At 49.2% G+C, this 17,194-nt stretch overlaps 2 protein-coding genes across 3 annotated transcripts in view; one reads left to right on the top strand and one right to left on the bottom strand.

Moving 5' to 3' along the window:
• Window positions 1–333: 333 nt before the first annotated feature.
• Window positions 334–13,764, bottom strand: LOC132455175 (serine/arginine repetitive matrix protein 2-like). 2 transcript variants are annotated; one of them, XM_060048963.1, is made up of 17 exons: window positions 13,605–13,764; window positions 12,592–12,825; window positions 12,326–12,357; window positions 11,990–12,171; window positions 11,505–11,713; window positions 10,790–10,973; window positions 10,382–10,557; window positions 9,306–9,979; window positions 8,095–8,602; window positions 6,230–6,429; window positions 5,550–5,723; window positions 4,144–4,319; window positions 3,438–3,572; window positions 2,636–2,722; window positions 2,209–2,457; window positions 1,686–1,796; window positions 334–1,455 (listed from the first exon to the last, which is right to left on the bottom strand). In XM_060048963.1, exons 1-17 carry the CDS (start codon window positions 13,685–13,687, stop codon window positions 1,300–1,302), a joined length of 3,570 nt encoding a protein of 1,189 aa, XP_059904946.1. In that variant the 5' UTR covers window positions 13,688–13,764; the 3' UTR covers window positions 334–1,299. The 2 variants fall into 2 exon arrangements, with proteins under 2 accessions (XP_059904946.1, XP_059904947.1); XM_060048964.1 differs by having other exon boundaries at window positions 12,326–12,354.
• A 2,844-nt stretch (window positions 13,765–16,608) lies between these two features.
• LOC132455483 (putative nuclease HARBI1) overlaps window positions 16,609–17,194 on the top strand; it is a gene marked incomplete at its 5' end in the record, with an annotated part of 1,035 nt that continues 449 nt past the window's right edge. The window contains 3 exons of the mRNA XM_060049345.1: window positions 16,609–16,725; window positions 16,806–16,917; window positions 17,044–17,194. The exon at window positions 17,044–17,194 is cut by the window's right edge and continues 449 nt beyond it. Coding sequence (XP_059905328.1) covers window positions 16,609–16,725; window positions 16,806–16,917; window positions 17,044–17,194 — 380 coding nt within the window. The remainder of the gene's footprint in view (window positions 16,726–16,805; window positions 16,918–17,043) is intronic.

Below are 17,194 nucleotides of genomic sequence, written 5' to 3'. Positions count from 1 at the left end.
GATCTCCAGTTAAAACACGACTTGGCCTTTCGTGTTCAATTTTAACAATTTCATTTTTTTATTATCAAATGTAATCGTTTTCAATGTTCAGTAATTGGCTGACACTGCTGGAATGCAGCGTGGATGGTGCAGTAGCGTGAACGATGCAGGTGTAGCAGCAGAACTGTGGTCGTCATGTGATGGCAGGGGGTGGGGGGAGGGGGGGGGGGCCAGCTCTCAGCTATACAGCTCTGGGTTGCAAATCAGCGGGCACGAACAACGCAGACACCTTTCAGAGTGGGGTGGTATTGATCAATATGGTAGAGTGTGTGTGTGTGTGTGTGTGTGCGTGCGTGTGCGTGTGTGTCTGCGTGTGCGTGTGTGTGTGTGTGTGAAAAAGGAACACGCCAACGTTTTGGGGAGGGGGGAATGAGCTCTCTGTCCGTCTCCCCCACGTCCAGATGTGAAGATGGACACCAGTTGCATCTGTAAAGACAAGTCTCCCGGCCGCGCGGTTAGCTGCTAGCGCGGCCCGTGGTCGTGGAGGGGGCGGAGCCTGGAGCTCCGTAGCTTCTGGGGGGCCGAGTTTCAGAGTGAACGCGTTTGAGGGATTCGTCTTCAGTCTCACCGCGAGTGGCGGTGGAAAAACTTTGGGAAAGAAACGCACCGCTAGACCACCCGTGTCCTCTGTTATCTGAGATAAGGTGTGGCTGAAAAAAAACTAAGGATTTTATGAATGTTACAATTCACATTTTTTTGAGATGGAATGCTTTATGGTTTATGTGTTGCAGTTAGTAATGGAGAAAAATATAAAATGGGCCGTCCGCGTTTATATCCCAAGTCTGGAATTATATTTGAATAAGCGTCAATGACATGACATTGAATCAGAATAAATCGTCACACGTTTCATACTGTGACACGTGCATCGTGACGCGTATCGGTTCGCGTCTCATGTCGTGCTATGCATGGGCCATCCAAAACGTTCAAAAGCACTCGCCTCATTTAAAACAAAAATGGTAGACCGTGTTTTAGATCCCTGCTCACAGTGATTCCTTGAGATGAATCCCCTAAACGCGTTACTGAATTCTGCGAAATCGAAAAAAAACAGTGAAATTCACAGCCAAGAAGCCACGGTAGAAGCACCCCCCTCTCTTCCATGCAGGGTGCCAACAGCTCACCGCGCAGCCCAAAGATGTGTCTTCTTTTTGGGGGGGGCACGTGTGCGCGCTAAGTGAAGCGCATGGAGCACGTTCCGTTCGCTTTTATCTGCCGTCCGCGTAGCGGGTGTGTGCGCGGTGCACCCGCCTGGCCGGGAGCGAGTCAGTGTGGTCGTCTGCGCGCGCCTGCCACTAGGGGTACCTTTTTGAGCCAGGCCTGGGGCCCGCTGCTGGACAGCTCTTCGGAGGTGAGGACCGTGGCCCCCGTGGAGCCGGTGAACAGCCCGGGGATGGTGTTGGACTGGGCCCAGGCGTCCACCTGTTGGGGGGGGGGGGGGGGGGGGGGGCGAGGCACCACACATACTGTTGAGATGGCTTCGCTCCACCCAACACATTGTAGACCGCTTCAGAGCAGCGGCTTATCTACTGCTAGAAAAAAGGTATTTAGAAATGAAATACAATATCTCAAAACGACATAAACAAGCCATAACGTCGCCAATACAACGTGGCTCTTCGGACTTTAGCTGCGGTCACTGAGGTGCCTTTTACCTGCTCTTGTGCGCGGCTGAGCATGCTGATGGCGCTGACGTCGCAAGGGTTCTCGGCCAATCGCCTTTGAGCTTTGATCCGCTCAATCACAGCCTGGGAGATATCCACCGGCTGGAGGGACACACGGGGGAGAAGGAGCGGCCATGAGGCCATGAGGCCATGAGGCCATGGGAAGCACGTAATGCACGCAATACGTGCAAAGGCACCATGAAGTCACCATGACGGCAAGGCAAGGCAACTTTATCTATTTAGCACTTTTCATACACGAGGCAGATTCAAAGTGGTTCACGTAAAAACATCGCCATGAAATCAAAAGGAATTCAAATAATGTTTAAAAATGCATTCGAGAAAAACTGCAAAAGTTCAAAGTGCAATGAGTTAAAGATTTAGCGGAAAGCTAAACATAAAAGTCTTCAGTCTTGTTTTAAAAGGGGTCAGAGTTGGGGCAAGTCTTATATACCTGCTACTTGTTGCACAGTAACTAAATCCGTCACATACGGTGAGGAAGGGGGCGGGGCCTCACCTGTAGCGGCGGCTCGGGGAAAACGCTGTCACTGGCGGAGGACACGGCGGCCACCTGTGTCTCGGCCGCCGGGGTGACTGCGGGGGGCTGCGTCTCGGCAGCCGTCGCCCCCGGCGACGAGGAGGACGCTGCCGCCTTCATGGCGGCGGCGACGGCGGCGGCGACGGCGGCGGCCGCTGCTTTGGCCGCCGCGGCGGTGGTCTTCTCCACCTTGACCCATTCTCCGTAGGCGCCGGGGGCGTCGCCCTCCTGCACGGGGAGCGGGGGTCACACGTCAGGGGAGGACACGATGGACAGGTGGTACATGATGGACAGGAGGTTCATGATGGACAGGTGGTACATGATGGACAGGTGCTACATGATGGACAGGTTTGATGGACAATTCATTTGGGGGTAGATTCGAAGCGGGCATTTTGGGGTACGCTACCTTCTTGCGGTGCTGGGATCCCGAGGAGACGGGGAACTCTTTGGCGATGCCCGCATCGCTCCGCGCGGCCGGTCGAACGGACATGTTCTGATTGGACGGTGGGAGGGGAGAAAGGGACAGAGAAATCGAGGACAGTAAATCAGGAGTGCCAACACATACCCAAAGTTTCTATAAACTTTTGCTGTATGATTTCACGAGAATAACATGGGCTGTGTTCCAATATCCATACTATCCGTACTTACTAGCCTAAGTTTGAGTACGCAGGGCGTTCCAAATCAGATCGGGCGAAAATAAGTGTACTGAAAGGCCCCGGATGGTGTACTCAAAACGGTCAAACCGCGGATTGTGTGGCGATGTACACTTTTCGTACTCAACGGCAGCCATCTTAGATACGGAGCGGAAGAGGGCGGAGCCAGGCTGAGCCAAAGTCGGCGCATTTTCCACATAGCCTGCATTAATGGAGTCATTTTGTAGTTTTAATAGCTTTTTATAGCTGCTAGGCGTAAAGAGTTCACCGTTAAAAGTGGGATGTTTATTGCGGGGGAGGAGCCACGGCGGCAGTCGTGATCGTAATTTTCGGTTAGTTCACCACGGAGTATTCGATTTGGAACAACACTGACATCTGAAAATCAGCGCGCTTAGTGAGTGCGCATAGTGTACTTGGTTTAAGTGTACTCATGTGTATGGATATCGGAACAAGGCAATGGTGTGTGTGTGTGTGTGTGTGTGTGTGTGTGTGTGTGTGTGTGTGTGTGTGTGTGTGTGTGTGTGTGTGTGTGTGTGTGTGTCCCCGTCCCCTTACATTGATGCTGAAGCTGATGGCCTTCTGCTCTCGCAGGGCTGCGCTCCCGAAGGGTTTCCCCTCGTCCTCCTCATCTGAGACGTGAGGCTGGGCCACAGGCAGCTCCCCCTTGCTGTCCACGATCATCTTGCATTTCTGCCAACACACCACACGGTCAGACACAAAGGTCAGCACACCAAACCACACGGTCAGACACATAGGTCATCACACGGTCAGACACAAAGGTCATCACACAACAAATTCAAACAGACACTTTATGCTGGGAGCTTCTCTTAACAAGGCCTAATGTGCAGAACCCAACATCCAGCTCCCTCACATGTTGCACGGACGAAGGTCGCCTGGAGTACTCAACAAACTGCGCAGCATGTAAAACCCTCTTTAAGCAGGTGTTTCTCCACCTCCCGTTTGTTGCTTTCTCAGTAGAGAAATCTGTGTTTCTTGGTCTAGCTCCGTGTGACAATCAGGATTGGGAAAATGGATATGTATATCAGCCTGGCCTCCTGATATGGGCGTGAAAAATAAAAGACTGCTGTCGATTGCCTCACTTTCCTCGGGAGCCATTATTGTTCTTGGGTCGGCCTGAACTGAAAGTCCCTCCCCTTAGCCCTCATTGGTCCTATCGTTATGTCATTTTCCATCACTCTAGATCTGCAGTCTGCACTGATCGGGACCTCTTGACACCGGGACGGTGTCTCTTTCCCCTTACATCCGTGAACTCCTTGATGCTGATGCTGTTGGCCTGCTTGGTCACTTTCTTCTTCACCACCTCCAGGGCGGCCATGTTGAGCTGGGGGAGGCCGGGCGGGGGCTTATTGGTGATGGAGGGCAGGGGGGGCATGGCAGCCAGGGCCCCCATGCTGGACAGCGCCGCCGTCATCGTCGCTGGGAGGGTGGGGGGAGGGGAGAGATACAGAGACACAGAGAGAGACAGACAGGCAGAGAGACAGAGACACAGAGAGACAGAGACAGAGACAGGCAGAGACAGAGAGAGACTATTTAATACAAGTTCCCTATAACAACATAGACAATAGAGGTGCGATTGTAGGAGCTTGTGGCCATTCTGTTTTTAATGGTTGCATTGGCCCAGCTCTAATGAACCCACGCCCAAAACTTAAATATCAATCTCTGGTCTGGGCTGGCTCATCCAGTGATGGCACATGCATCTCAGTGCACATCGCCATCTAGCAGGTTTAACCGGTAGTGCAGCTCTATATATTTCATCCCGCATTTTGCATGCCTAACATCTTCAGATGAGATAAAACATCGCTATTATTCAATCTAGAGGGTTTGAATTGTGCACTGATGATTTTGCCGATGCCTGGACTAGTATTTTAGGAAAAAGGCCATGAAAGATAATGCATGATATGGCAAGCACCTTCAATAAACGTCCAGAAAATAGCCACGTTTGCAGATGTTGAACCGACACAACGTCTGTTGGTAGGGCTGAGTGTTGTATTTTTGGTGGGTTCATTTCTGATGCGACATCTAGTCAATCTGACCCGTTGTGACGGTTGGTCAGCAATCATGTCAGACCCTGGGTTCGAGAACCTACAGTATAGGTTGCATCTTCTGGGTTCTAGACAAAGATGTTTCATCTTGTGGGTTCTAGAACCTAGATGTTTTATCTTGTGGGTTCTAGAACCTAGATGTTATATCTTGTGGGTTCTAGAACCTAGATGTTATATCTTGTGGGTTCTAGAACCTAGATGTTATATCTTGTGGGTTCTAGAACCTAGATGTTATATCTTGTGGGTTCTAGAACCTAGATGTTTTATCTTGTGGGTTCTAGAACCTAGATGTTATATCTTGTGCGTTCTAGAACCTAGATGTTTTATCTTGTGGGTTCTAGAACCTAGACGTTATATCTTGTGGGTTCTAGAACCTCGATGGTATATCGTGTGGGTTCTAGAACCTAGATGTTTTATCTTGTGGGTTCCAGACCTAGACGTTTCTCTCATGGGTTCTAGACCTAGATGTATATCTTGTGGGTTCTAGACCTAGATGTTTTTAATCTTGAGGGTTCTAGACGTATGCATTTACAGCGTGGCTTGCCTTGCAACCCGCACAATAAAGGCCTGATGGATCGAGTACTGCACACGGTGGATGTCCTACCGGCGGTCATGCTGGCCATGGCTGCATTCATGGCCATGTTGGGCATGGGCATGGTGAGGGGCATGAGCAGCTGGCCGGTCAGCCTGGGCTTCAGGTTGTCCGGGATGGGCACGCCCGCCTTGGTGCACATGGCCGCTGCGTTGGCCTTGGCGATCTCCAGCAGCTGCTCCTTGTCTGGTAGGAGGCCGGAGGAACAGAAACAAAGCACTCAGGACACGGCTAGACACGACCCGAGGTGAGACGATATCATGGTTTATTCGAGAAAACACGAGAGCCTGCATGCAGAAGCCACGAGCGGCAATTATGATACTGTGTGCCTATGAATATATACACAATTGTATCAAATTTTGATACTTGAATTGCTAAGAATCGTGCGAAAATCTTCCCATTGCCAGCGCACACATTTTTGCTCCTTGATGAATTACGGATGCGTCATCCTTCATTTTGAACATATTATGCGTTCTCTAAATGCAACATCTTCGGGTTTAGGAGCACGTTTGCGTCAAATGTTGGGGATGCAGCAGTACTCCCCGAGTACTTAAATGAAGACAAAAGCGGTTAACACTCTGAACGACTGGATGAAAAACCAATGCAACGCAAAGAACCAGAAAAGTACTTTCTGCACAAACAGAAATGCACAAACACAAACAAAAAGAAGACGACCTCCCCCATGTCCTCACCCAGCTCCGTGATGCGCGGCGGGCTCTGGCCGGCGCCGCCGTGCGTGGGGGCGGGCGAGCGGTTCTTGCGGAGGATGAGCACGGGGGAGTGGCTGGGCTCCCTCTTCCAGCGGTCCCGCTGGCTGAAGCCCCCGCCGTACGCGCCCCGGCGCGGCGCCCGCGACCCGGACCGCGACCTCCTGGACCGCCGGGCCGGGGACCTGCAGGGGGGGGGGGGGGGGGGAAATAACGGGAATGTTTGAGGAAAGGAAAGACATCGGTGGAAATGATTCCCCGCAACCGGCAGGGAACAGGAACCCTGTCCTCTCGGGTTGGGTTGGACTTTAGAGAGGGGGGGGGCTTTAGATTTAAATCTAAAGTCTGCCACTCTCGTACGAGTTTCTCTACGCGTCCAGACAAAGGATCCGTTACCAAAACAGGAAACCCTGCGTAGCACATTCGATCTCGCTGGTTTCCGGGCCAAGTCGCTCTCCAGTCGCCCCCCCCCCAGATGTTCCACTATAGCAGAACTAGAGCAGAAAGTATGCGTAAGTATGCGAAGAGATGACCTCTCTGTGATGACAGCTCTCCGTGGCTACGGAGGATTGCATTTCTCCACAGCCGTCGAAGTCCTCATATGCGATAAGAACGACGTTTATCCAGAGTGGGCCAAGCGCAAAAGAAATTGCCTGTGTGATCCCTGTCTCTATTGTTTTGTGTGATTTAACCGGCAGTTTGTCTGCTTATAGGTCGGAATGAGGCGGCCACCGATTATTGACAGTATGGGTACTTTATTCCACTGGACTCGTTCGCTTCTTCACTAGACACACACGCTACCGCTCGCTCTCCTCGCTCGTCCACTCACTCGCTGACGTCACTCACACACACATACGCACACTGCCATTCTCGCACACACACATAGGCCTACGCTACTCGTAACACTATGCCTCGTAATTGCGACGTTCATGTTAGACGTTCATGTTTTTTCCCATCTACTGAAAGTTAGGCTATTAAACATGTTGCATTCTATACGGCCTGATTATGTCATTATTTAAGATACATAGCCTAATAAGAAGCGCTAATAGGATATTTGACTAAACCAACCAAACTAGATGAGGGTTTTTGCCTACCTGCAAGCATCCTCCCACTGCAATCTTTGGTTATTTATTTATTAATTTAGCTATACTTTAATAGTATTCTTTCTGTTCAAATCTGTTCAGTGTTCCAAATTATTTTTTAATAAATGTTACATTAGGCCTAAAAAAAAAAAAAGTTTGGTTCCTGTTGGTTGTCAGTTGAGGTCATGGGTAGGTAGGGAATTTATTTTATTTTTTTATTTTATTTTTTCCAGCGGCAGCGAATGATAAGTAGATTGTTTTTTTCATCCTTGTACAGAATGAAGAGGTGCTGTACAAAAACGTAATTATAGTTTGCATCAAAATTATTATTATTATTTTTTTTTTAAACTCATAAAATAATTTGGGTCGCACACAAATGGACAGGGTCGGTCGGAAACCAGAACCAAACAAAATTTTTTTTTAGGCCTTAAGTTAATTGTTATATTAGTGTTGTTTAAATAAAATGCTTTTTAAATTAAAAAAAATCTCGGGATGTATCGAACCGTGGGTCAAAAATCGTGATACAAACCGAATCGTGAGTTGGTGTATCGTTACAGCCCTAGTCTGAAGACAAATCCTTCCACTGGGTTCTGCACTGAAAAGCGAACAATACTCTATAGAGAGAGACGAGAGCCTAAACCAGGTTCTAACTAGAGCAGATACCACTGGGTTCTGCAATGCAGAGCGAGCTACACTCTATAGAAGACTGAGCAAACCAGGTCCAAACCAGAGCAGATTCTTCCATTAACAACCAAAGTGGGCGCCTACCTTGACTTTGATTTCTTCTTGGACCTGGACTTGGACCTGGATCTCCTCCGCGGCCTGGACCCGGACCTCTTCCTCCGGGACCCGGACCTCTTCCTCCGGGACCCGGACCTCTTCCTCCGGGACCCGGACCTCTTCCTCCTCGACCCGGACCTCTTCCTCCTCGACACGGACCTCTTCTTCCTCGACACGGACCTCTTCTTCCTCGACACGGACCTCTTCTTCCGGGACCCAGACCTCTTCCTCTTGCTGCGGCTCACCGAGCGCGAGCTCCTCCGGCGGGCGCGGGAGTTGGACCTGGACCTCCGCCTGCTGCTCTTCTTGGCCTCCTTCTTCTTCTGCGGCGACTTGGACGACGTCCTCTTCTTCTTCTTCGTGGAGGACTTGGTATCCTTGCCGTCGTCTGGGTGCGGCTTCTCTGACAGACGGGGGCTCTCTGTAGGATGTCCCGGGTCGACAGCGCCGGGCTGTATGTCACAGGGACCAGGCAGTGGGACAGGATCGTCGGATTCTATAGAAAGAGAAACACACACACGTTGGTCATTATTTATCAGGCGCAATTGTTAATCATTGCAATTGCGATTATGCGTGAATGAAAAGTATTGACAGACACAGAGACAGACAGAGAGGGAGACCGAGAGAGACAGACAGACACAAGGACAGGGAGAGACAGCGAGATAGAGACAGAGATACAGTCAAAGTGAGAGAGACAGACAAATAGTGACAGACGGAGAGAGACAGACAGAGTGAGAGACAGACAGAGAGACAAAGAGAGAGTGACAGACCAGTAGACAGACAGAGAGAGACAGAGACAGAGTGAGAGACAGACAGACAGAGAGGGACAAAGAGAGCGACAGACCAGTAGACAGACGGAGCAAGAATGACAGACAAGTAATGAGACAGAGACACGGAATAAGAGAGAGCCACACAACTAAGGAGTGCCAGACGGAGACAGAGAGAGACAGAGACAGAGACAGAGACAGAGAGACAGAGAGAGAGAGAGACAGAGACAGAGACAGAGACAGAGACAGAGAGAGAGAGAGAGAGACAGAGACAGAGACAGAGACAGAGAGAGAGAGAGAGAGAGACAGAGACAGAGACAGAGACAGAGACAGAGAGAGAGACAGAGACAGAGACAGAGACAGAGACAGAGAGAGAGAGAGAGAGAGACAGAGACAGAGAGAGAGGGAGAGAGATCTATCATCAGCCCTTGCCTTTTTGAACCGGAGAGCCCTCCCCCGCGTCCTCCCCTCTCTCCTGGGCCGGAGGGTCCGCCGCTCGGTCTGCCCCCTGGGGCTCGGCGGCGGGCGGGTCCTCCCCGGGGGCGCCCGCCCCGTCCCCACAGCCCTCCCCACCGGGGACTGGGCGGGGGGACGCGGGGTCACCGGCCGGACGTTCGGGTCCAGCCGCGGAGGGTGCGATGGAGGGTTGGGTGGAGGGTTGGGTGGAGGGTTGGGTGGAGGGTTGGGTGGAGGGTTGGGTGGAGGGTTGGGTGGAGGGTTGGGAGGAGGGTTGGATGGAGGGTTGGATGGAGGGTTGGATGGAGGGTTGGGAGGAGGGTTGGATGGAAGGTTGGGTGGAGGGTTGGGTGGAGGGTTGGGTGGAGGGTTGGGTGGAGGGTTGGGAGGAGGGTTGGATGGAGGGTTGGATGGAGGGTTGGATGGAGGGTTGGGAGGAGGGTTGGATGGAAGGTTGGGTGGAGAGTTGGGTGGAGGGTTCTATGGAGGGTTGGGTAGAGAGTTGGGTGGAGGGTTCTATGGAGGGTTCTATGGAGGGTTGGGTGGAGGGTTCTATGGAGGGTTCTATGGAGGGTTGGGTGGAGGGTTGGGTGGAGGGTTGGGTGGAGGGTTGGGTGGAGGGTTTGGTGGAGCCGTCCTTCCGTGACGAACTGCAAGTCGATGGATGCAAAATAAATGACTGTAATAACACCAGTTTCTATGCGAAAAATAATGTCACTTGGGCGACCCATTTCAGAAAGCAGGAAGCTACCCGCTACTGTGCGCAAAACACGTCATTAACCTGTGGTTCTGGTAAAGGTACGGGAACCTAATTGAAATCAACGCTAGCTGTAGGCAAAAGTTTTAACCCTGGAAAGGATTGCTGACTTTGGGGAATATCAAGGCATTTAACCCAGAGTTTGAACCCCCCCCCCCCCCCCCATCTTACATACCTCCCTCCCCATAGTATCCAATGATCTGCTTAGTCTGCATACATACCCTGGTATGCCTAAAACTGAAACACCTGTTACACACATCTGCGGTCACACCTCTGAGTCTCAAGTTAAGTTTACCTGGCGGAGGTCATGACCTCCAAGGGCGGCAGTGGTCTCCATGACCCCGCCGCCTTCACAGCCACGGCTTCTGGGGGCGAAGGGTCCGGGGAGGGGATGAGGGGGTCCCGCGGGGTGGGGGCCGCCGGCTCTACGACGGGGTCAGGGACCTGGGGTTCGTTGCCAGGAAGGCAGGGCTAGAGGAACATGATGCAAACAAAAGTGACGCTTTGATTGAGGACACTCGATTGGAGTCGACGGAATGGTGATGAGAAATTGGTTTAAAAGGGTGAGGTTTAAAAAGGCATTTGTCAGAGTGTGAACAAATCACCCCATAAATGTACTTTATGGATTCAAGTAGGCTGGAGATGAGAGGGGGGACTATGGCGGTCGACACTAGGATGCAAAGGAGTGCAGGCCATGACCTACATCGGAGGGCTCCGTCCCACCGGCGGCTGGGTCGAGGGAGGGCTTCTTGTCCGGTCCAGAGCCCCTCGTCCCGGATCCAGACCGGGTCCTTGACCGCCGGCCCTTGGGCGACCGCCGGCGGCTCCTGGGGGACCGGGATCGGGATCGGGACTTTGTCCTCCTGGATCGCCGGCCGAACTGGGACCTGCCGTGGCGCACCACGTGAAAGGGGGAGGTTTTTTAGGGCCATCCTCGGTAAATCTTCAGACCATTGTTCGCCAAACGCAAGGACCACCGCGGCAAGCCGCCGCGATGTGCGCGTTCAGCAGAAGGTTAGCAAGGCACCGTCCCACACTGACACAATGTACATTCTGCCGTCTTACAAAGGGACCGCAGTGGAGCGATCACAAGGCAAATACAAACGCCTAGGGAGGTACTCAGCACATATTGACATTATCATATCAGTGCATTGAATCTACAAGTAAGACTTTTCATCTGGGACTACGCTGTAAGTCTTCTACTAGCCTGCTAGTGCTGTGGAACGGATCACTGTGTGGGGTCAATCACTTTCAGTCAGTTGAGGCATTCAGAGCTACGGTGATGTCAGAGAGTACACATGGGGAAAAAACGGTATCCCACCAAATTTCTCCCCGTTTCAACATCAGTATATCCCTTAAAATGAATAAATGTTTGTATTTAACATTTCTGATCAAGCGGCAAACCGCAAGGACCCCACCTTGACCTGGAGGTGGACTTAGTTCTGCGACGCCTGGACCTTGAGCGGGAGCGGGACCTTGACCTCCGGCTGCGCCGCCTGGAGCGCGAGCGCGAGCGGTGCGCTCTCCGCGCAGAGCGGGAGCGCGAGCGGGACGGGACATGGGAGCGCGAGGTCTGGCTCCTCCCACCCCCTCTCCCGGGGTCGGCTCCTCCGGCCTTAGAGCTGTCCTGGTTGCACAACGAGAAGACGAGCAGGTCAATAAACCAGTACAGGCCTCGTCTGGGGTTTCCGTCGCTTAAGCCCCGCCCCATGCTCTAAGAGTCAAATTCCCGACGGGAAAATTAGAGGAATTTCAAATGTCTGTCTACGACACAACCATTGGTTGCCAAGGACTTTCCGAAACTATAATGTTTCATAAAACGTACATTTTCGAAGCACACAGATTTTTTGGTTAAAAAACTGACAAAAGTTTTGTTACACTGTAGTTTTTGGTTCCTCATTACCTGCTTGGGAATGATGTCTGGGAGGTCTTCCTGCCGGCGGGATGTGGAGCCGGAGCCCCGGCGGCCACCCTTCTGGCTGCCCCCTGACTCGGACGAGCTTCGGCCATCTTCTTTTCTCCGCCTCCTTTTCTTCTTCTTCCCCGTCAAGCGCTGCTTGTGCCGACTGGCTTTTCGATTGCCGTCTAAGGAAAAAAGGGGGCGATTCGAATTTGACTTCGGCAGCATGATTGTGAGGCTGACTTTGTATAACGATCCTAAACCAAATCCCAGATTTTACAACATTTAAACAAGCAGAAGACCACACATGGCTCCCGGGGGAGAGAAGCTACAGCTTACCTCCATCATGGGTCTCCTCTCCGGGTGTTCTGCTGGGGAACCGAGAGACACCGGAGTTACACATGAACATTATATCCCTGTCAACATCTCAGCACATAGTTTGATATAAATGCAGCCTAAACCTCTATAAACCCATAGATAAAGAAGCCCGCTTTTCGCAGGTCATCTACCCTCCAACATTTTGTATTCATATCAATATGAAAACTATCACATGGCACGGCCGCCCTGGCTGCTTCTGCCAACCCCTGTAAACCTTGATTCCTGACCTGGAGCGATGCTTGGACTCTCCTTCTGACTCGACCCCAGACTCAGAGCTGCTCTCCTTCTCGTCTTTGTCTCGTTTCTTCTTCTTTTTCTTGCTCTTCTTGCTCTTGTGCTTCTTGTGCTTCTTGTGTTTCTTGAGGGCTGCTCCCTGGCTGTCCTCTTCCTTGTCATCCCTCTCAGAGTCCGGTATGGTCCTGGCGGTGGCGTCGGCGTCTGAAGCCAAGGCCTTCACAGGACTGAGACAGAACAAGTTAGGTCGAGTAACCCCGGGTTGGTTAAAAGGTGGGATCTGCCCACTGGTTTTTTTTGCAAAACGTGTATATTACCGTTTTCCAACTAAATAGGGTGAATTCATCTACAGCTGACACAAACAAAAATGCATACTCAGTAGCTGGATTGAAGGTTCAAAAGGATTGTCAACAACCGAAGGAGGCAAGTTTGGGGGGAAAAAAATGGTGATTTGTCTATTTTTATAGCTGAAAATATTCCTACTGAGAAAGGGAGTTTGGTAATCTGGATGACAAAAGTGTTTAGAAGCTAACGTTACATATATTGTAAAGTACGTTGGTCGCCAAGCTCGCTGTGCTAATGTAATTAGACTGTAAATTATCAGAATGAGCTTATGTAGTATGATGGGGAACTAAACAATTGATTCCACCTTCCAAATAAACAAATATTAAAAGGTATTGGAGGTTGAATGGACCAGATAACCGAGCCTTTGCCGCCAGTGTAATTAACGTCAATAAAAAGAGATAACAGGCCATATATGAGAAGTGGTATCATATAAGTGGCATGACAACAAGACAACAGAAACACATTTTAACTAAATTGAAGTGCTCAGAGCATTAACAGAAACACCATTTAACAAAATAAAAGTGCTCAGAGCAGCGTCCATTGGGTCGCCAGTCTGGCTTCTCCAGCGACGGCGAGAACTCATCACAAAGATTATGGAGCTGACACGAAATAAATAAACACGAAGAGAATATATGATAAAGTATACAATAAATTCAAGTACCCGTTTTCTTCTTGTTGGTCCTCAATTTCTCTTATTTTATTTAAAATAAAGTCTTGGAATATTTGTTCTATGTTGGCGGCCATGTTTGAGCGCCTGTCAGGAAGGGCCCGGGTACTTCTTGCCCGACTACGACAAGGTTCCGCCTAGGGAGGACCGACGAGGGAGCAGGGCCGGGGCCGACGCAGAAGTTTTCTTCCATTGAATTATGATTTGATTTTGGCTATTTTAAAATGTTTGGAATTATAGAATTCCAACACTATTTTGTAATATGTCATTCTGTTTTGAATTCCATAAACACTAGGGGCACTAAATACGTTGTCAAAGGTTTCCTGAGTAGTAACATATTGGAATGTTATCTATACATTCATGCATATTACAAAATGGATAAAACAGGGTTCCTCAGAGTTTTCAGCCTATCCTTTGATTGATAAAGAAACGTTCACAAATTAGGCCAATATATTATTGAGGGAAACAGAGCAGACCCCCAGTAATGAACCTACAGGTTGAAGTGTTGTTGTTTTGTTAGCAATGTCATAGCCCTCTGTCTGCCATTAGTTAGTTTAATGCTTGAATAATGACTTTACAGTTGCTTTTCACGTTCACGGCACGTAGGGTTGGGAGGGAGCAGAGCAGGAAGGGGAGTTGTTTTCAGGTTGCTTATTTTCCAAATATTGCTAACAGAAACACACACACACGGTCACGCTAAAGTATCTGAATGCTATCTCTCTCTCTCTCTCTCTCTCTCTCTCTCTCTGAAGAATCTGTGATGAAAGTCGTATGGCATCACCCCGGAGAACCCCTTTTGGTGAGGATATTTCCCGGGCAGGATGCCACTGCTTTGTAATTCACCTATCGTGGTGAAACATTTACCAAATAATGGCTCTATAGAGAAGAGTGTGAGGAGTGAGCAGTGCTGACTGCTCTGCATGAGGTCTGCAAGACCGGTTTGTGCATGTTTCTGCTGTTTGTACAGTAAACCTACCCCACACCCCAGCGCTGTAGCAGCAATGAATAGTGTGAGAATAAAAAGGTGTGTTTTAACATTAAAGCATGAACATCTATTAAAGTAGTACCCACTACTGAAGTTATAAACCACAAATATAACAAGCGATGATTAACAGGGTCCGAGCAAAATTATAAGTCAAGAACGGAAGATCTATAAATATAAGATATAATTGTCATATTTAAGGAAAGATGTTCCACCCGAACTGCAGCCTCATTCACGTGGTCAAAATGTCTACTGATAAGTACACAACATCCAGAAAACTCAAAGCTCACATCTCTCAAGTGAATTAAGGGCTTTCTTCAAAGCATATACCTGAAAAATCTTTCTGAAATTCTGGGGACATTAAACAATTAAGAACACTAACGGAAGAAATATAAATATCACAGAGTTAATTATTAAGGAAAAATGGTTAATGAAGAAGTTCCTCTTAATGCCATACTGTGTCTTGGCAGTCCAATTCCTGTAACTAATGAGCCAGAATGTTGATTGCCTGATGAATTTCAGGTGCTGTTCAATGTTGTTTTTCTTAAACGAGTGTCAATGACAGAATCATGTTCAGCTTGTTGTTGCATATTCTTGAAGAAAGTTGTCCAATCCCGGGTTGCTTTTAACTGACTTAATTTATTATAAAGTCGGCATTTTTCGGTATGGTAACTGAAGCTTAAGGGAGGGAATTGTATCTAACGCGTGTGAGAGGAAAATACCGTGATCTACTTCAAGCCCCCCGGGCTTAGGCCCGGGGGGCTTTCTGCGCCGCCTACCTATTGATCTCTGCCTCTGGAGTTCGAAATCACCCGCTAGAGAGGATGTCAAGTGGGCGTGGCCTAGTGGGCGTGGCCGGGGTGACGTAATGGCTTCGGCTTCTTCACCTAAAGGTGATGCCTTCTGTCGTGGAGCAGCCTTCAATATGGTCTTGGGGAGGCAGTAGCTCAGGAGGTAGAGCGGGTTGGCTGATAACCTGAAGGTTGCTGGTTCGATCCCCGGCTTCTCCTAGCTGAGTGTCGAGGTGTCCTTGACAAGGTACCTAACCCTGACTGATGTCGTGATATCAGTCACGGCATGTCGTGATGTCGAAGACAGACATCCTGTCTGTCTTCGACAGCTGCTGCTGCACAGAGATTTCCAACTCTCATATGCTTCCAACTCAGATATGCACCCAGCGGGAAAAAATGATGATGATGATGATGGCTTGCTCCCCTTGTGGCTATGTGAGAGTAATGCAAAAAAATAATAAAAAATACTTAACATTGTTCGTAATGCTCTAATCAGGGGCCCGTTTCAGAAAGCAGGTTTAGTGGAAACTCAGAGTTAGTTAAACCCGAGATGAGGGAAACTCTGAGCCAGTTACCCTGGCAACATACTATGTGAAACTAACCTGCTCGCTGGCAGGTTCTCTTCAACTAACCCTGAGTTTCTCCTGCTCTTAAGTTGAAGCCTGCAGACGGAAGGCAGTGGCAGACATGGCGTGTCCTTTTATTGAAGAGCCAGTTGATGTCGAGGCGCAGATACTCCGCATAAATCTCAGTCGGGAGAGGGTTATTAGACCCCGATTGGATGTTTTATCATTCCCTGATGAGTACCTGTTTGAGCGTTTCCGTTTCTCTGCATCATCTATAATTTATAATTTATAATTATAATATAATAATTTATCTCAACAATATTCTCAGCCCTCACATTGTTCACATGACACATCGTGGACACGCTCTCAGTTCCAAGCAATTTCTTTGTATTGCACTGCGTTTTTTTGCCAACGGCAGTTTTTTGTATAACGTCGGTGATGCAGAGCATGTGTCCAAGGCAACGGTCTGTCGGGCTGTTCAAAATGTGACACTTGCACTGAAACGGCTACTATACACGTTTGTAGTGTTCCCAAGTCACAGACCCAGCAGACTTCTCAAAAAAGAGTTCCACAGAATTGCAGGTAACAGTCTAAGCAATAATTTATTCATGTCATAAAGCTTTGAGACTTGAAGCACTAATCAGTCAATTTGATATATTTTAGGGTTTCGAGGTGTGATTGGCTGCATAGATGGCACTCACATTCCTATCATAGCTCCTTCAATAAATGAAGGAGATTATGTGAATAGGAAATCTGTCCACAGCATTAATGTACAGGTAGGCCTAAATAGTAACCTTTAACATTCCAAATGAAATATACTTCACTATACAGCTAATTACTGTTCTCCACTGTGAAGATCATATGTGACGCAGCCCACATGATAAATAATGTGGAAGCAAAGTGGCCTGGGTCTGTGTATGACTCACGAATGTTTCGTGAGTCTACACTGAGTGCCAGATTTGCCCGTGGTGAGTTTATATATATATATATATATATATAGTTTATATATCCAGTATATAGATATATCCTATGATCAATATTTTGTTTCCTCCTATTGCAACTGAAAAAATAAAGTGTATCTTGTATTATCATAGGAGAGTTTGATGGTTATCTATTCGGAGACAGAGAGTACCCCTGCCAGCGCTATCTGCTGACCCCTTACCCTGACCCACAGCGACACTACAACTTGGCTCACTGCAGGACACGAGCCAGAGTGGAGATGACCATCGGCATACTCAAGGCCCG

This window comes from Gadus macrocephalus, chromosome 4, assembly GCF_031168955.1.
Source record: "Gadus macrocephalus chromosome 4, ASM3116895v1".
Lineage (NCBI taxonomy): Eukaryota > Metazoa > Chordata > Actinopteri > Gadiformes > Gadidae > Gadus > Gadus macrocephalus.
This window is presented reverse-complemented; position numbering and strand designations above follow the sequence as displayed.